Below are 20704 nucleotides of genomic sequence, written 5' to 3' on the forward strand. Positions count from 1 at the left end.
CTCAGGCGCCTCACCTACTAAGCTGAACAGGGGTCTTGGTGGGGGATGGGAAGATTGGAACGAAGAGGGAAGGAAGCGGCCTTGGCCTTAAGTCAGGTACCATTTGCCTGGAGGAGAAGTGGGAAACCACGGAAAACCACTTCCAGGATGGCTGAGATGAGAATCGAACCCACCTCTACTCAGTTGACCTCACGAGGCTGAGTGGACCCCGTTCCACCCCTCGTACCACTTTTCAAATTTCGTGACAGAGCCGGGAATCGAACCCGGGCCTCTGGGGGTGGCAGCTAATCACACTAACCACTACACCAAACAGGCGGACATGTCGTATTTCAATAAAAAAAAAATAATGCTTCATTTCATCTCATTTCATTAATTATTAACATAAAGAATTAATTAATGGCACATTCTAACAAGGTTTTCTAACCATCGCCGTCTGCTATGTTTATAACGTAGCAGATGACGATGTTAAAGCTATATACCTGGATGCATCAATAAAACATAATTAATTAAGTACAGTAGCAATGAATAGGGGCTGCCTGGCCGAGGTGGTAAAGGCGTGCTCGGCTGGCCCGGAAGGACGTGGGTTCGAATTTCCGTCAGGAAGTCGTAACATTTAAGAAACGAGATTTCCACTTCCGAAGGTGCATATGCCCTGAGGTTCACTCAGCCTACACCAAAAATGAGTACCAGGTTAATTCCTGGTGACAAAGGTGGCCGGGCGTAGAGCTAACCACTCTACCCCATCACGTGCCGAGGTTACGAATGGTGGAAGCCTTTACCTTCCACTCCTCCAAGGGCCTTTATGGCCTGTACGGAGATGAGATGACCTTACTTTTTAGCAATGAATATATTGTGATGAAAATGTGTTAACAATGATATGCAGTACGTTTCTGGTTTATTATAACTATTGCCTGCTTTCACGTTACTTAACTCTTCTGTTTTCGACTTTCTTCTGATTTCCTGTCCGACTCGTTGGCTGAACGGTCAGCGTACTGGCATTCGGTTCAGAGGGTCCCGGGTTCGATTCCCGGCCGGGTCGGGGATTTTAAACTTAATTGGTTAATTCCTACGGCACGGGGGCTGGGTGTATGTGTTGTCTTCATCATCATTTCATCCTCATCGCGACGCGCAGGTTGCCTACGGGAGTCAAATGGAAAGACCTGCACCTGGCGAGCCGAACCCGTACTGGGATATCCCGGCACTAAAAGCCAGACGACATTTCATTTATTCTGATTTCCTCCTTCTATGTATGTGGTTGAATAATTAAGTGAACTGTAAATGTGATAACATTATTAATATACTGTTTCAATAAATATTTAAATTTAGTGTGGTTATTTTAATAGCTTTATTATTTGTATTATTATTACTAACTATCTGCAGTTCTCCATCGATTCCCGAGTTGTTCATCCCAAATTAAACATTTCTGCTCCTTCGACAGCTATAGAACCAGTGCACATGAGACCGGTGACTGGATTTGTTCTCACATCCTTATCACAACAGCCGTTACGAACAAGCGTGGTTACGTCAGTGGCTTAGCTGCTGGCTTTCCATTCCGGTGCCTGAGGTTCGTGTACCAGCAAAATCTGGGTTTGAATTTTCTCCTGGAAAATAACTTGGCGTCAAGAAGGCCATCCGGCTCGTACCCAAAATGAGCTAGAGTGGTTCCAATGGTTATAGAAATATTCGGTATGAACTAAAGAAATTTGCAATTAGTAGTAGGTGGAGATGCACCGTGCAAAGTGGTGAATCTTTATTTGATATAGCTAAATTATTTGATTTATAAGTGGCCCAAAAGAGTTCAGTTTACTATGCATGTTGTTGAGTGGAATGTCGAAATTCGAAACGATTGCAGACTAAAAGGCTTCAAATCAAACTGTCTGCTTAAAGTTCGTCGAGGCCATACGATTATTATTACATTTTACTGTTTATGTAGTCTATTAAGGACAGCCGGAATGTGTTAAATTTGAAGAACATTTTTTCAGGTATTTTGTATAAGAATTCTTCGTTTCTTGCCACATGTTTTAACTCGAACATTTTTTGGTGTCTGTAGTTTTTCGGAAGATAAAAACATTTTCATGACTTAAGCATTTTAAGTTAAAATAATTCTACACTTTTGGCAATAATTTTAAAAATCGTTGATTAAGAAAATCCTGCATTAAAATGTGATAAATGATGGGGTTATATACATTGAATGGTATCCGAAGAAATATATTCTTTAGATACACTAACAGTTACTTTTCAAGAAATGAGCCTCGAAGTTTTGTCAATGTATTCCTGCTCTTATACAGTGGGTTCATCTGGGTTTTCTTCAATTTCATTTTTTAGCCTTCTCTTTACACTTCCTTTCTGCTAACTTCGTAGGTTTACCAGATGCCATTCTATTGTATCTACTTTAATTTCCCTTTCGTTGTCCATAATCGGGATTACTTTCACGGTATTGTAGTCAGAAGGTATATGTAGTCTTTGTAGAACATCCCACTTGGAGATATTTCCTTCATTTTACATTATCATAGCATCACAAACACCAAAGTGAAGCGTTTTAAAATTTCCACAAATACTCTGTTGGGTATCCGAGCTCAAATCAAGCAAGGAAAACACGGCACCTAAATTATTGAAACAGCTGTTGTAAAAGAAGCCGCAAAAACAATAAGTAAACACATGCAGTTTCTCAATTGTTCTCCCCTGCAGGTTTGCCACCCAGTGAAAGCTACACTCCTCCCCCCTACTCAGATTGGCCACCTGCTGAATCTTATACTTCCTTCAACAGAGTCTTGGTTTGTGGTCATGCCACACCCAACTTCTGCAGTCTCCCAGATAATGCAAAAATTAACACAGTTCGCAACATCGCAGAAGCCTGGAATAAAAAGGATTTCGAATAAGAAAGACAAATGGATATATTCACGAAAAATTGAAAATTGAGATTTTTGAGATTTTTGCCCCTCCCGAGCATCCGTAACAGTATATTTCAACGATTGCGATTGCTTCAAATCTACACAACAATTACTCCATTCCTAAAGCAAATAGTTTTGAATGATACTTTGGCGAGTTATTTTGTAACTAACTACCTGTAGTGCCTGGCTCTGCTCGGATACATGTTTTGAATGTATAATTTTAGGATTTGTATTACCTGTTTGAAGTTTTTTTAGATTTATTTATTGTGACGTTGGTAGTTTAGGGAATCTATTGTAGCTTTAGAAATATTGTTACGTGTATAATTTGAATTTGAAATGATGAGGAGTGTGGTCAAAAGGTGCTATTTCCACTTCAAAATAAAATGATTATTTCTTCCATGTGCATTGCAATAGTTGAATACTATCGAATGTCATGAGCAATTCCGACCAAACAGGATCTAATTCCTTAAACTTTGTATCATGCCCGATCATGGTACGTTCCATGTGTCTTTTATTATACGTTTTTTCTCGCAACTTTCTTACGGTGGAAATAGCGCCTTTTGAACAGACAATTCTAATATGTCCTCTCGCCTTTGTCCAGCCTTGCTGATGTCCTTCCTCACCTTCTCAAACCACATGTCAGAAACTTTAGGTCTACTCTCAATTATCTGAAGGATTTGTTTTGTCGATCACGTTCCATCTATTCTGAAGAGATGTCCATAGAATTTCAGTCTTCTTTTTCTGAGATACGCCGCCAGTCATTCATTTTCATGATAAAGTTCTTCATGTTCCCTTAACCTACATTTGCACCTACTTTGGACTCAATACCTTGAGAATAATTTTCTGCCAGTCTTCTCAGCGTCTTTTAGACCAGCCTTCCCAGTCAGTCGGAAGTACTCTATTGCATACAGACATTCCGTTTTAATCACAGTGATCTTCGCCTATAATGAGATTGCTTTCTTCTTATCAAGTTTGTGAGTTGTGCGAAAAGCAGAGACCATCTTCTGCTGTTGTTGACTTCCCTTTCACATTTTCTCATTTGGAAAATCTCACCGAGGTATCTGAAAATCTCTACTCCCTCAATCCTACCATACATTGTCTTTAGGTGATGGGGTGCAGTTTTAGTTTTAATGTTTGTTATGAACTTTGTTTGTCAAAGGAAATCTGGAGCCCTGCGTTTCCAGCTTGTTCCTTGAAGAGATTTATCTGTTCTATAGCTGTGTCTATATTTCTGGACAATATAGCTAAGCAATCGATACTGACACCGCTCTTCGATCCTCAAATATATTGCAAGTGTTTACGTCACACCGACGCAGATAGGTCTTATAGCGACATGAGATAGGAATGGGAAAGAAGCGGCCGTAGCCTTAATTAAGGTACAGCTCCAGCATTTGCCTCATGTTGAAATGGGAAACCACGAAACACCATCTTCAGAGCTGCCGATAGTAGGGTTCGAACCCACTAAATCCCGAATAATAGCTCACAGCTGCTCGCCTCTAACCGCACAGCCAGCTTGCTCGGTCCTCCATTATGTGCTTGGTTTAATAAACCTTTCTTGGGACGTTTTTCTTCCAATACACAGATAACTTTCTCCAGCTGAGTTATTATTACTTTTGTTGTTACGGTGTTTCCGATGCTCACAGAGGTTTAGGAAGCGCCTGGTTTGAATTTAACATAACACATTTTCAAATTTTATTTCTTTCCTTTTATAAAATGTAAAATTGATAAATAGGAAATCTGAAAGAATAACAATGATATTAATGATTTCGTCAGCTCTAGCAATAACAATGACTTAAAGTCATTAAATCAGGTACACCATTTGCAATTGTTGATAGCTTGGTTGATTTACATAGAAAATAGAATCCTTGCTCATGATAGGAACAGTATTTTACAGGGAACATATTTTTCTCTGATCATTTATACGACATAGGAGTCCGAGCTCCAAAAGGTGCAATAGTCCAGCCTCCCAGAGGCATACATTTCTTGTAGCGCACAATCCATCGGTTGTCCTAAATTAAAGTGTTTACACCAAGCAGCCCCGAAGTGGGCTTATCTATTGCTCAACAGTTTATAACTTTCTGTTCCTCAAGGGAACTTCACACCAGAAACAATCCTATACACAAATATATATTTACAGGGGTATAATTGCCCATCCTAAGCGGCCTTAGTGTAACAAGAAAAGGTTAAATATGGCTGGCCATAAACAAAATGGTAGGGGGCGAAACACTTGCCCTCCTTACAGAAATAGATAAAACTTCAAATGAGCTTATGGCTCAATGATACAGAGGCTAAGTCTATTCTGCAGCGGGGTGACTAAGAAAGAAATATTAAAGCCGCATGTGATTAAAGGAATTTAGAGATTTTGAAAACTGTAGTCACCCCATGTCAAGTCCAATGGGAACCAACAGAGGGTAATCACTCTTTGCTCTCTTACATTACATATTTCCCAGTAGGGAATAGAATAGAGTCCACACACTTGCAGAAAATTCTACATTTAATCCACCAAATTTGGAAAATTACATTAAATAAAAGAGGTTACCCTCAATTTCTAAGCAGGAGCTATCACATGTTCATGAAAATTCTGCCATTACCTTGAGTTGCGTGGCCTTCCTAGAGCCGCCCGCGGCTCCTGTCTCCTGGTTCACGGCAATACACCCTTCTCACACCGGAACAAATCAGACCATTCGGCTCTAAAGCACCCAGCTTTTATAGAATTTTTGAGGGGAAGCTTCCAGAACTCTTTACTGATAGGCTGGATTCCTATACATACACCCAATCTTAATTGGCAAGAGAAAATATTTACAAATTTCTGATATGTTTATTACTATTGAAGAAGGAACCAGCTGAAGTGTTGACAACTTCGGTACATTAAAAAAAAACAATCCTAAGAACCAGGTTAAGAAACATCAAAAATACAAATTGCTTTACGAAATAATTATAGTTTACCCCTCTGGATGGAGCCATTAAACCTATGGTAGAGACATCTAACAGTTGAAAACCAAATTATCTTGTAATACATCAGGTCAAATTTGTTTACATAGATGGCCTTATAGGAGGCACGCAGTTTATCTGGCCGGAGAAGGTGTACCCCCCGGTACAATTTTTTTTTTTTTGCTATTTGCTTTACGTTGAACCGACACAGATAGGTCTTATGGCGACAATGGGAGAGGAAAGGCCTAGGAAGTGTAAGGAAGCGGCCGTGGCCTTAATTAAGGTACAGCCCGGTGGTACAATTATTATTATTATTATTATTATTATTATTATTATTATTATTATTATTATTATTAACCTCAGGTGGTTGAGGCGCTGGCCTTCTCATCCCAACTTGGCAGGTTCGATCTTGGCTCAGTTCGGTGGTATTTGACGTTACTCAAATACGTCAGCCTCCTGTCGGTAGATTTACTGGCACGTAAAAGAACTCTTGCGGGACTGAATCCCGGTACCTCTGCGTCTTCTAAAACCGTGAAAGTGGTTAGTGGGACGTAAAGCAAACAACAACATTATTATTATTATTATTATTATTATTATTATTATTATTATTATTATTATTATTATTATTATTATTATTATTAAACTAGGGTTTCAAAACTTTCGGATCTAACGATTACTACTGAGAGTCACCATCATGACTCAGAGTTGAACCATTCATCTTCGATAGTCTAATCATTTCCTGGTACACGCCTCGTTGAGCAGTCTATGAAAATTGGTAGTAGTAACGTACAAAGATATGTAACAGTGTTTGTCAGAGACGCGCGGCAACGGACACCCTAGTGATGATGGTAGAAGTACTGTATTAGTATACTACGAGCTATAAATCAGTGTTGGTATTAATAACAAACTTTCATTGGAGTAAATCCAACCTCAGAACCTAGTGATGCAATGATATCCACCAGAAGTTGTTGATTAGCCTGGACTCAATAATTATGTGTAGAAAAAATGTAAAATCATCCTTAAAAAGCGAAAAAATCTACTTGTTCCCCTAGAAATGAGAAACAAACATGTGGAGACAAATGAAGGCCGTTCGAGCTGAGCGACCGTCCATTGTTCCTATGCTATGCTATCATTACGAAGCGCGGGAAGGATATGACATGGAGCAGCCTTAGCCTAAAAGCACGGCTGACAAAGTAATAATGCAATCGAAGGCGGGGAAGTACGCAATAATTGAGTACATCCTTAAGTCGACACGGTAGGAAATCAGCTGTGTCTATAAATGAAGGAGTTTTTGCCAGACTGCAAACAGTTGGACTAAGACAAGACAGGGTACTTAGAGGTTACAGTATGATGTCCCTTAAGGTAAGTACAAGTATTTGTATTTCATAATTTATTTAGTTTTGCTCCATCATTATATAATAATAGTCCCCTATCTGCAACTTCAGTATTTATTTTTCCCACTTTTCAAATATCAATTTAGAAATGATGATGTCATGAAATTCAAAATAAGAAAACATTTTTGTAAATGACTCTCATTGTTTTATAATCGTGCGTCTACATTTTTTAAGTCCAGAGCCAGTTTCTGCCCGTTGAAGGGTTTAGAGTGGTTACTAGACCATGCGAATGAAGTGATCTTCTTCCATTCAAGGGTTTATAACGTGAGGTTGCTAGATTTTAGAGGGGAAAAGTAAGAACATGTATCGGCTATGAACTTCTGGTTCCACAGTGAAACAGCTGACAAAACATTGCATTAGATGTTGGTTAGTTACCTTATTTATTTCCATATTGGTACATAACACCATGGACATAATTTTACGTCAATAATGCAATCGAAGTCGGGAAAGTACACAATATTTGAAAACATCCTCAAGTCGATACGGTAGGAAATCTGCTGCAGCTATAAATGGAGGAGTTTTGCTTTTTCAGACTACAAACAGGTGGACTACGACATGGTACTTAGGATTCACACTAACACAATTCGAAACATATAAAAAGAAATTAACTTTAACGTACACTTTTCAACAATTCTCTTATTAGGAAGTATTGTCTTATACAAATTACTTCAACCATCATCGTAATTGAAATAAGTGTACATATCATTTTATTACATCATCTATAGATCTGCTTCATTTAATTTTCATAACTAGAGCCCGGATTTTTATGCATTAATAGGTTAGAATGCAAACTTACTGAAGCGAGTAACAAGTACAGTCTATCTTCACAACGATTATGCTATGAGGTTTGCATAAATATTAGAGGTACGGCCCTTCAGAACCCCTGTAATTTATGTTATTCTTGCTACATTATGGAAGAGCGGGTGGTCGACACTTCCTACCATCCAAATTAGTTTGCAATCTAACCTGTTACTGCATAAAAATCCGGTTTTTTTTCATAAAAGAAAAATTTCTCCTTGTGAATTAATTTGATGAAAATATGACTTTAGACAAATTTAAGTAAAACTAAAATGTGGCAGAGTTCTGATGGACTAATCATATCAATAATGTACATCCATCTCTGTAATATTGTCATAGACTAGTAGTTAATTTTGACTTCAACTCTTCATTCCCTTCATCGTCATTGCAATAAATAATTTGCCGCTACATTCAAAAATACAAGTCACTCAATCATTTTCAAAATCGTAACATTTGGCGTCCGGTTTACGCTTTGCGCCATATATACAGAACAAAACTATTCCGTATTGTCTCAGCTAAAACCGTTCGTTTGGCAAACCTATGTAGAACAAATGATCACCGCTGTTTGCACAGGAGCAAGGAGATCCCAACAGTGGTGATAACTAGTTCAGCAAGCTATTTGCAGCTTTTAGTTCGTCAATAAAGAGTTCTGGTTTAATGACGTCGGTCGTATAAATTATTTGTGGTGTATCGTGTTCATGGTTTGGTAACCGCTCCCAGTACCTCTGTATTCGTTGTGTGTGCGTTTGCTTCATTACAAGCATGTGTATAAGAAGTTTAAACAATTAATGTGTTAATTAATTGTTACATCCTCGGCTCAACTTGTATCTGCTCAAAATATGACGTTCTATTAAATTCCGTTAACAGGAGGGGGTGGTTAGTCCGGCTCTTTGGATGAATAGTCAGCGGAACAGCCTTCAGTTCAGAGTGTCCTGAGTTCAATTTCTGGCGGAGTCGGGGGATTTTAGTCTGGTTAATTCCTCTGGCTTGGGAACTGATAAGGGGAGGCCACAGCTATAGGATCACCTATTTCTTTACAATCTTAGGAAGTTGATTGGCATAAAAGATAAAATGTTATGTGTCCGAGGATTTGTGCCACTGGATTTAATGAAAAAATGGCGTTTAAATTTGCATGTCAGTATAAGTATCACCACTGGGATACTCACCTGCCCTGATATTCACACGGGAGTTCCGGGTTGAAGTCCCAGTACAGTATTTACTTTTTGTTTTCTTCTCTCCTTTTCTTTTCTTTTATCACTTATCTGCTGTGTACTTCTCTTTGAGGAATTATTGTTAATATGCAGAATAAAAACCGTATTATAATAAGCAGCTTTACTGTCGTACTATGTTGTAGGTCAATTAGTCATTTTTTCCTAATTTCCGTATGCTGTTTGGACAGTAACAAAAAACAAATTCGCGCATTATGCACTCGTCGTCGTCTGTTTCCTCTCCTTGCAGTTTGGGAGTCACTGATATTGGGATGGTAGCGTCCGTGGCCTTATTTATGGTACAGCCCCAGCATTTTCCTGGTGTGAAAATGAGAAACCACGGAAAATCACCTTCAAGGCTCTCAACTTTTTTTATTCGAACCCACCATCTGTCGAACGCAAGCTCACAGCTAAGTGAACCTAACCACATGACCAACTCGCTCGTTCCAGATTTATGTAGTTAAAGTTAAATTATTGTATGGAGCAGAAACTTGAGGAGTAGATTATGGAATTCTAGCATTGAATATAGTCGAAAGTTGATTTGCCAAAATAATAATGACAGTGAAGTGAATTGCGAAGGGATTAATATTTGGGCCGATGAACTTAAAGGTGAGATGAAATTCTAGACATATCAGCAACAAATTAAACAAAATGAGGGCTACTGGGCAATGAGGTTAAGAAGATACTGCGTGACATAGAAAAGGGGAACTAATGCGAAATAAATTTATCATTGGATGAGCGGAGATTGTGTAAGAAGAGTGAAAGAGTGAAGAAGGCAAATAATAAGGGCAGAATGTGACAACAAGGAGACACTAGTAGAATTTTTGTGTAAAAAAAGTATGGAAGTGGCACATACTGTAAAGAAAGAGGAAAACTCAAATAAAAATACATAAATAGGGAGAAGATACAGCGTGGCGCACGAAATGTCATACACTGGAATTGAAATGAAATGGCGTATGGCTTTTAGTGCCGGGAGTGTCCGAGGACAAGTTCGGCTCGCCAGGTGCAGGTCTTTCGATGTGACTCCCGTAGGCGACCTGCGCGTCGTGATGAGGATGAAATGATGATGGAGACGACACATACACCCAGCCCCTGTGTCAGCGATATTAACCAATGATGGTTAAAATTCCTGACCCTGCCGGGAATCGAACCCGGGACCCCTGTGACCAAAGGCCAGCATGCTAACCATTTAGCCATGGAGCCGGACACACTGGAATTGTTTATAGTAAATGTAATATACAACATACTGAATACAAAATGGCGTTACACCATTCACTGACATGTGCATGGTTAGTACGTGTACAGGACATGTTCAATATGTCCACCTTCTCGGTGTTACAACAGCTTCGAGACGAACCTGCATGTTCGAGATCACTCTACGACACAAGTCCTCACTCAACCCTCGGAAGAAAGTCACAATGGCCGCTTGCAATTGCTGTACATTTTCTGGTTGTCTCCTTCAAATATCCCCACAGGAAGAAGTCGCAGGGATTGAGATCGGGGCTATGCGGTGGCCAGATTGAGTCGTTCTGAAAACGCTCGGGATATCGGTGAGACATCACACAGGGCCCGAAATGTTCATTCAGGAAGTCCAGAACATTTGTCATTTTGTATGGAAATACGTCAAGGTCAGACTGCAGTATTCTCTGAATTGACCGACGAGAGATGCCCAGCTGAACACATGCAGTTCTGGTGGATTTGGAGGGGCTCCGAGCCACAGCCGCTCTCACAGCAGCAACATTCTTCTCCGGTGTGCGGACCGGCTTGAGGCAGGGCCGTTTTCTCTCCGGTATGTTGCCTTCTGTTTCAAATTGCTTGGCCAATCTGTATACCGTCTGCCGGCAAGGAGCCCACCGAGTACGGAAATGAACACGAAACCTTTCTTGGGTCCGAGCTACGCTCTTTGTTTCAGCATAAAACAACACTATCTTCGCCTTCTGTTCACGAGTTAATCTCCCTTTGTCCGCCATGCTGTATAACTGGCAGCCGGTACGCATGCGCGACATGTGGTGCTGCCTCTCGGATGACGCATGCAATAAGGTTTCTGTTCACGAAAGGACATGGTTGTGAGCCAGGTTTACACATTTTATAAAACATTTCCGATGTATGACATTTCGTGCGCCACCCTGTAGGTAAAACTGTAAATGAACCTGAACTTTACACTCATGTTAAGCTATTAAACGGAGAATTGAAGAAACCAGGAAGAACAGGAAAATTAATATTATCAGAGGAATATGGGAAAAGAAATCTAAAGAAGGCGAACACAGAGAAGATGTAGTAGTATGGACATACAGTATACGAGGATCTATCCTTGAGTCTAAAACTTGTTTAAAGTTCGGGAAATACCTGAAAACTGTAAGGTTGTTTAACTATAAATGATACGTCCAAGTAATATTTATGAGACATGCATTAGTAACTTATTTTTTAAATTATTTCTTGTAATATTTGGTTAGTTGAATTATCTTTGGTATTATGTATTATCAGAGCTCTTTCTCTAGGCAGAAAAGGCGCGGGTATTCACCATGTTGGTGCTATTTCAGCAACTTCCGCACTTGTAGCATACATTCCGGAATACCCTCAGCGTCACCACCCACTTATTTCTCTCGCATAAGCTTTTTTTCTTTTCTGCGAATGTGTCCAACGGTCTGACCAGTCATTATTGGAATCTGTTTCCCTTCGACTCAGTGGATCTTCACAATAGGTTTCGTGATCCACTTCATCACGTGCATTTTCGGTGCTAGTTTTGTATTTTACAGGCTTACAAGTAGGTTCCAAAATTTCTGCTTCTTCGGCCTTCCTCATTTTGCTCATTGAGATTAATTAAATACATATTTTTACTCACTTGGAACAATGATTTCACTGAGTTTAACTTATATTATATTCACTCAAAACTCACGTGAACAGCTGAATGTTGCAGAGCGCATATACAACTAATAGTCTGACATTTCAAACACTCAGAAAGTGAACACAGCTTCCCGTTTCCGGCTGCGTTACCAACCTATGAAGCCTATGAAACATGAAAGCATGGTACCAACTTGCGAGAATCAAAACTGGAAATTCAATTCGTGAGCACAGTGCCATCCACTGGAATACTTAAAATATTTTTCTCTCTTAATAAATCGCAATTCATTTTAAAAGAAACTTGGTAAAAGAAGGTACCATTGCGTACCGGTAGAAAAAAAGTGCCTAGTGTGTGTTATTAACCAAACCTAACTCCATATAAATGTTATGATTGCAATAAACGAATGCGCTTTCCCCAGTTGGTGGTCATCTGTTGCTGGGAGCGAAGAGTTTTCTGTTCATTCATTCATTCATTCATTCATTCATTCATTCATTCACATCCCTTTTGCATAGGACTGGATTCAAGAAAGGTATCTAGCCGTAAAACCTCAAGTCTACATGTGTGACACAGAATGCACTAGCAACCACACCCTTGGCAAAGAGAGAGAAGTACGAGGGAGTGATTAGTGCAGTACCTTAGCTGCTGACCTATCCTTCGAACTACCGACATTCGAATCCCGTTGAATCCAGAGCTGGAATTTTCACCTGAACCATCGCATGGTATCTGGAAGATCATCCGTTCTTGAATCCCCGACCAAAATAAAACTTAAGCCAATATATCTCTAGTGACCCCGCAAATATCTTCTTTTAGCTGGTCTACGCCCACGGCAGAGACACGCTGAAACACTGGATTTCGTGAAATATCCAAAGTTAAGCAACATGGGGTGTGGTCTCCACTTCAATTGGTAACACACGTGCTTTTGGCCAGAAGAGGAGAGGAAAGGAACTGGCCATCCTACTACATATAAATTTCGGCTCGACCGAGCAAGTGGCCGTGCGATTAGGGTCACGCAGAAGTAAACTTGCATTCGAGAGATAGATTGTTCAAACCCCACTGTCGGCAGCCCTGAAGATGGTTTTCTGTGGTTTCCCATTTTAACACCAGGCAAACACTGGATGAGGCTGTACGTTAATTAAGTCCACGGCCGCTTCCTTCCCTCTCCTAGCCCTTTCCTATTCCGTCGTCGCCATAAGACCTATCTGTGTAGGCGCGACGTAAAACAAATTGTAAAAAAAATCCGCCTCAGTAGGGCATTGACTTAGTCGTCAGTGTTCAGGTTTGAATAAGGCACTTGCTTAATTAGGGTACAATAAGTTAAGAACATACTGTATGGCTGAAATTCCATTAGAGTAGTAAAAGGAATGTTGGGAATACACGCGTAAAGTTACAACTGAGCAAAAAACATTATTGAACAGAGATGCCGTTCTGATTACTGTACTGAACACCTGGCGCGTTTGAATTCCATCTGATGACCTGCGTACTCTCGTATCTGCAATACTATACGTGTCTGTAATTAACGGAGAATTGGGTAAGAAAAATTCATTCATGGACTGTAGAAAGCAACCCGGTATTCGCTTGGAATTGATATGGAAAACTTCTTCAGGGTTTGAATTCTACCAACAATTTTTTTTCTAATTGTGGCGAAGCTGCGAACACCTCTTCTGAATTCTCAAACACATGTTAAACAAATATGGGCCATGTGGACAGTTAGTATGATATCGGTCGATGAAACTGAAAGAAAGCAAGCAGGTAATGAAAATGCTCTGTTTAAAGGAAGCCATGGTTGACTCTTTCATTCACAATGGAATGCACAAGTAACTCCTTGAGGAGGACTGAGGGAGTAGCACTGTATGTGTATAGTGGAATCAACACTTTTGGACCAGTTGTGAAATGATTTCCAATCTCGTTTGTTGAATGTTGCGTAATGGATTCCCACCAGATTCGATAGATAGATAGATAGTCATTGAAGAGAGCTTAAATACGACAGACCGGTGTTAACAGGTTGAATGGCACGTTAAAATATTCGTTCATTTACCTAAACCGATGTCTCAAAACAACTGCTAGTGTTTTTTAAAATGATTCACAGACCGGTGTCCACCGGTATATTAATTGAGGGGGAAGGAAGTGCCTGTAGCCTTAATTAAGGTTCAACCGCAGTACTTGCCTTCAGGACAGCCACCAGTGGGGTTCAAACCAGCTATCTCCGGAATGCAAGCTTGCAGTTACTGATACGTGGTCCGAACTGCGTAGTCAAATCACTCTTGCCACTATTAGTTGAATATACGGCACATTAAATGACTAGTATGATGATTTTGTTTCTTTGCCAGGACGAGTGGGTTCAGACAGCAGACCACACGCTTTCAGAGACCAAGGAGGTAGGTTCGCTTCCGGGCCAGTCCAATGGTATTTGAAGGTGCTCGAATACGCCTGCCGCGTGTCAATAGATTTAAATGCAACAATTGCATATTCTGGCCTTCATCGTGTTAGAGAACTCCTCTGGGACAAAATTCCTGCATTCTACCGACTTTTAAACTGATGTTAAGGAATGACGTAATCCATGTTCAATTTTTTAAAAGTAGAGGAGCACAATTTTATTTCACCATTTCACCGATTGAGAATATATCAAAAAAGGCATACAATTATAACAAGTGGAGGTACATATCTCCCCTAGAACACTGTCCCTGCGATTCAAAGGAGGCCTGTGGTGGTGTTTCAGTGGTGTTTTGGTCAGCGTCTTCAAGAGGTGTGACAATTTGCTTTACGGAGCCCCGACGCAGACAGGTTTTACGGTGAAGATGAAATAGGTCAGGAGGGAAGCGACCTTGGCCTTAATTAAGGTACAGTCTCAGCATTTGCCTGGTGTGAAAGTAGGAAACCATATTCATGGCAGCCAACCGCCAACCCACATGAATTTCTTTGCTCACTGTCGGAAGCAGAACTTTAACCTGCCCTGATGAAGGCCATTGCAATTTGGCTGAAAGCTCGGCTTCATTAAATAAATATAGTGGCTCTAATCCGGTGTTCATTTATTTATTTGCATCTATTGTATGGGTTCTATCGATGTTTAAAATGTTATAATAGTAAATATTTAGACAAATAATTTTGGATCCGACATTCAAAGTCAAAATGGCATTCCTTGTCACCCCGTGAATTATGTCCTGATGATTCTTAGCACAGATAAATACACCTACAAACAGCTTTTCTTAACCGCATCTCAACGGTTGACTACGTATGACACTGAGAACGTACACATTTTCCATAAGTTTGAAACACAGGAAGCAGTGATATATTTGTGTTCGACGGTAAAAGGAGGCATTTGTTCACAAAATATTAATCTTTAGAATGCCAAACAGAATCTAATCGTATTTCGATATTGCCTGATATGATCTAATCATAGTAAATATGTTGGAAGATAGTCCGCCTAGTCAATACTATTCATTTATTTACCTTTCACCTTAACATCTAGTACATGTTTCGAGAATATTATGCATTCTCTTCCTCAGCTAGTGGATTAAAATTCAGTATGCAATAAGACCTGACTAAAATACGGGGGCCCCCATTAAAAATTCAAAACAATGAGTATGACAATGTGACACTTAAAAATTTTGGATAGTACAAACATAGAATTAAAATCCCATTTTGTCAAGTACAAATTAAAAACACAATATAGTAATGTCTAATTAAGTACAACGTCTTGTGATGATATTAATTCACAGTGTCCTTGAAGTTGCCTTGCGTAGTTCAAAAATGTTGAGTTAGGGATGAATGAAATTGCATTAAAACTTGAAATCCTGCTGATATCCACCGTTAATGGGTGTTAAAATGATGTCTATTTAAATTAAATAAATAAATAAATAAATTTAAATAGACATCATTTTAACACCCATTAACGGTGGATATCAGCAGAATTTCAAGTTTTAATGCAATTTCATTCATCCCTAACTCAACATGTTTGAACTACGCAAGGCAACTTCAAGGACACTGTGAATTAATATCATCACAAGACGTTGTACTTAATTAGACATTACTATATTGTGTTTTTAATTTGTACTTGACAAAATGGGATTTTAATTCTATGTTTGTACTATCCAAAATTTTTAAGTGTCACATTGTCATACTCATTGTTTTGAATTTTTAATGGGGACCCCCGTATTTTAGTCAGGTCTTATTGCATACTGAATTTTAATCCACTAGCTGAGGAAGAGAATGCATAATATTCTCGAAACATGTACTAGATGTTAAGGTGAAAGGTAAATAAATGAATAGTATTGACTAGGCGGACTATCTTCCAACATATTTACTGTTACTAAGTCGATACGGATCCAATCCCGACCATCATGGTCAAGATTATTAATAATGATCTAATCATGTCATTAATTTGTTTAACATAAATTGCTATTTTATTTAATATCAGAGAATAATAACTATGACCAATTATTAGGAGATTCAAGTCAGCTTTCCTTGAGTGTACGCGTTGTTTTGAAGGCGAAATTAATAATTTTTAAGCTCTACTGTATTGATGACGAATATACTCGTAAACAAACAATGGCGCCGACGTTATGTGAAGTGAGGGGAGTGTATAAAATTATTTGATGGAATCTGATTAAGATATACATAATTTACGTGAATTACTAGTAATACCTTGTCGAACGATTTATTTTTGTAAATTTTGTATTTATTTGTAAAATTAAATGTTCAACTTCAAACGGGAAAAGAAACAGGTAGATACATTGATATTCATCAAGATCAAGAGTCTTCATTTTCAGGAAAAACGGCTCGGTAATGTATGTAAGGATTCTGCAAGAACACTTGGCACTGAGATGGTTAAACATGTTTGACGTTGACGCTGCAAATTGATGCTGTCCTTCTAACAAATGTGTCGATTACTTTGGCCTGTTACGAGGTTACGTTACAACCATGTCAAAAAGATGCGTTATAATATTCTACGTGTAATCAGGCCGTAACGGTTTTGCATCAAGTCCTACATTTTACGTAGATCCACAAATTTTGTTATGAAAGTACACAGGTCTTCCGAAAGGAAATTTAAGTAGAAGAAACCGATAAAGTGATGGTAATTCCGTAAGTTTATACTATACCAAGGATAGGTTATTAGGATGATGATATATGATCTTTAACAGAAATTTTAAAACCTAAACAGTCAATCGAATGAGTTGAACATTAGCATTCAGGTGTAAATCATTATTCTAATGATTCAGAAACTGAAGGATAATTAGTATTTAAATCATATTAAGTCTGATGTGAAAGGTGATTTCTTCTTCAAAACTGAATAAAATGTTTCATAATTTACCTGTTTCTACAGCACATCACCGAGCTCTCACGAATGCTTCTTGTCTTCACGGTGTTTTGTGGACTGGTGCAGGGACAGACATCTCCTGGGATAAGTACGGGTAAGTGCTACCTTCGAATACAGTCATGGTCGGAAACCGTTGCAGATTATTATTATATTTTTTCTTATTTGATAATGTAGCCGATAGTGCAGGCAACTGTATTGCAACTCAACTTCTTATAAGAAGTTAGACCATATGATTTTCACTTATTACATGATAATGACCACCACGCCAGGGATGCTGATGGTACAGAACTAAACGCTTATCTTTGTCAATGGAGAAAATGTAATTCATTTCCAAATTTGAGATTATTCTCTCTGGCACAGCTATACTTGTATTGGTAAATTACAATAAAAGTACTAATTAGTATTCCCAGTAGAATAGGATGTAGTCAAGAACTAGGCCTACCAATTATCTCCACAGAATATCTTTTCCTGAAATTGCCTCTCATATTATTTTAACCTAACTGTAAATGTGATTCTGTTACTACACCAAACTCTAAGCAGGTCATCATGGTCAAGACCTTGGGAGACCCGCCACAATATTGAACACATTTCCTATCTTGGCAGCCATCTTTCGAAAAATTCTGAAATACAATAATAGCTCAGATGCCGCATTAAGATGTTCGGTAGTCGTCTTGAAAGGATGTTTCTCATCCCTGACCGGAGTGTCCAGACCAAGATAGATCTTATGATGTTGTAGTGACACCAACCTTTATACTACGTATGGGTGCGAGACTTAGAATATTTACGTTTACAATATCTGGATACATACAATCGGTGCTGTCTTAGAAGTATATTTAGAGTATAATGGCCGGTCCATTAAACAAACATCATTAAGAGGCCAATACCACAAGCATTTAGGGAATGATTAAAGCATCAGCTTCGTTGTGCCGGCCATGTCACCAGCAAGCGAGGAGTTATTTTCCGAAGTTAGTTAGCTAGTACACGTCCAGCGCCGACCCGCAAAGAAAGACGTTTTCACGTCAAAAATTAAGGAACGTTCCAAACTAAATATGAAGAAGTGCCAAAGTTACTTCCGGAATTTGGAGGATGTAGCGTCTGTCGATCCAAATAGTCACATACCGTTCACGTTTTGAACAACAGCGACTAAGGTACGAATCGGATGAAAGAGATCGTCGAAAAGGACGAGAAATTCAGAGAAGAAATGACCACCAGACTATACTACAAACATAATCTTTGGAAGAATTAATGTATCTGCATTGCAGTGTAGCCATAAGCTCCTATTCGAAGGATGCTGGATTTAACCCCTCTATAGGCAGCCCTAGAGATGATTTTCTTCCATTTTCACACCAAGAAAATAATTTTATCTTGATTCAAGTCACAACCGTCGCTGCAAACCCATATGTGTTAGCGCGACAGTAAACAGAAAATTGAATAATCTGCGTATCTAATAAATATACAGAGGCGTTAGCAATCGATAAGTATTATTGCAGTACGATCTACATTGCGTAGTGTTGATGAACGATGGTAAACCGACTCTCTGATGTCTCCTCTAGTACTCCCCTATGAAAACCACAACTATATTATTCTTTTTCTTACTTATTTGACCTGTCACCAAGTACAAATGTTCAATGACCTGTGTTCTGTTGTATTATATGAGACAATGATTTTTTGATAAATATGCTAATTTATCACCATTAGGTTATTAGGTTTATATTGTTGAGCATATGCTTGTCTTGAAAGTAATTTTAATGTCCCGTTTTTCAGGTAGCGCTGGGGTGTATTTCGCTCCTCAAGTAGAGCACTCAGGTCAGCTCGCCAGGTTGAGTGCGGCAACAGCTAATGGGGACAAGGAACCAAGTGCTGCTTCCAACCCTCAAGAACCTGCCATTCAACAGAACTTTGGCTTCAGTCAAGGTTTTCCACAAAGCTCTGGTCTCTTCCACGCGCAACCTTTCAATTTTGGTGGGTTCACGCAAGGAAGTGGATTTGGATCTCAACCTGGACTTCTGTCCACCTCTCCTTCAGTTGCTTCGTTGGGTCAGGCAGGAACTGCTGCAGACACTGCAACATCTGTGCAAGGTAGCACCACTGGAAGTGGCCTTCCTTTCGGCCAACAGGCTCATCAGTTCGGATCTTTTGGCGGTTATAATGGATTTTCTCAGAATTTTGGACCTATTGCTTCTAGATACACTGAGCTAAATGGAGTAGGATCGAGTCAGGGTGGCTCATCTTCCCCACAAGTTAGCTCTGGTTCCGTTATAGGATTCTACGGCAATGCTCCTCCAAACGTGTTTCCTAACCCAGGCTTTGGTGCTCTGCCGGGGCAGATAACAGGAGGTCCATTCTTTCCAGGATTTGGGTTCAGTGGAGGATACTCTGGTGGGGCAGTGAACTCTGGTGGAGCTGTCACAGGGGGAAGTGAGTCAAAGAGTGACGCTTCGTCAAACACTGCAAACAACGGAGGGGTAGCTTAGAGTGCTTTAAAACCTCTCTTAACTCTCAAATAAAAGCGTCTCAAGGAATTTTATTGTAATTATATCTACGAAGTCACGTTTATACATCATCTCTCACGGTAAGAAGTGCTTACTACGACAGAGTACTGGTGAAATGAGGTACATTATATTCCTTGCTAGCAAAGTGATTTTCTGCTTGCTCCACTATGTTGTGTAATTACACGCAACATATTTTTATTATAAATGTCAATGCTGGAAACTAGGAAAATGTTATATAATAGGCCTATTTATTTACTTCTTTCTTGTATGTATCAAAAATGTGCTATCCGTACCATATAACATATAAATATTCATTCAGTCACTCGATAATCAATAAAGTGAGACATAAAAGGAACTACAATCTTATTTCATGTCTCAGAACATTCCACTTCATGTTCTATTACTTAAACAGAAATTTCAGGAAGATGTATTTAAGACGTTAAAAAATGGAAAAGAAAATTTTGGAATTGAGAAAATGTAACATTAATTTGAAAATTAGACTTCTTTTCGTTTTCAGAGACCCTTTCCTAACGTTTTCAATAGTTTTTTTCAGTACATCTTCACATTTCTCGCTAGTTGGATATATTGGTAAAGCTCCAGTTTTCTGAATAACAGGTCAGAAAATCGCAGTCGGTAGAGTGCTTACATGTGGAAGATCGGAGCAAGTATACTGAATAATATGTTAAAGAACTGCCTTGGAAACATTCGAAATGTCAGTGATTCTTGCGAATACTGGTGACTGAATATACGTTATTATTATTATTATTATTATTATTATTATTATTATTATTATTATTATTATTATTATTATTATTATTATTATGATTATTATTA

At 39.0% G+C, this 20704-nt stretch overlaps 1 protein-coding gene across 1 annotated transcript; it reads left to right on the top strand.

Moving 5' to 3' along the window:
- The first annotated feature begins 7142 nt into the window (after positions 1–7142).
- On the top strand, positions 7143–20105 carry LOC136866247 (keratin, type II cytoskeletal 2 epidermal). The gene is made up of 3 exons (XM_067143047.2): positions 7143–7184; positions 17385–17472; positions 19143–20105. Exons 1-3 carry the CDS (start codon positions 7170–7172, stop codon positions 19850–19852), a joined length of 813 nt encoding a protein of 270 aa, XP_066999148.2. The 5' UTR covers positions 7143–7169; the 3' UTR covers positions 19853–20105.
- Positions 20106–20704: the final 599 nt, after the last annotated feature.

The sequence above is a fragment of the Anabrus simplex genome, chromosome 1 (genome assembly GCF_040414725.1).
Source record: "Anabrus simplex isolate iqAnaSimp1 chromosome 1, ASM4041472v1, whole genome shotgun sequence".
Lineage (NCBI taxonomy): Eukaryota > Metazoa > Arthropoda > Insecta > Orthoptera > Tettigoniidae > Anabrus > Anabrus simplex.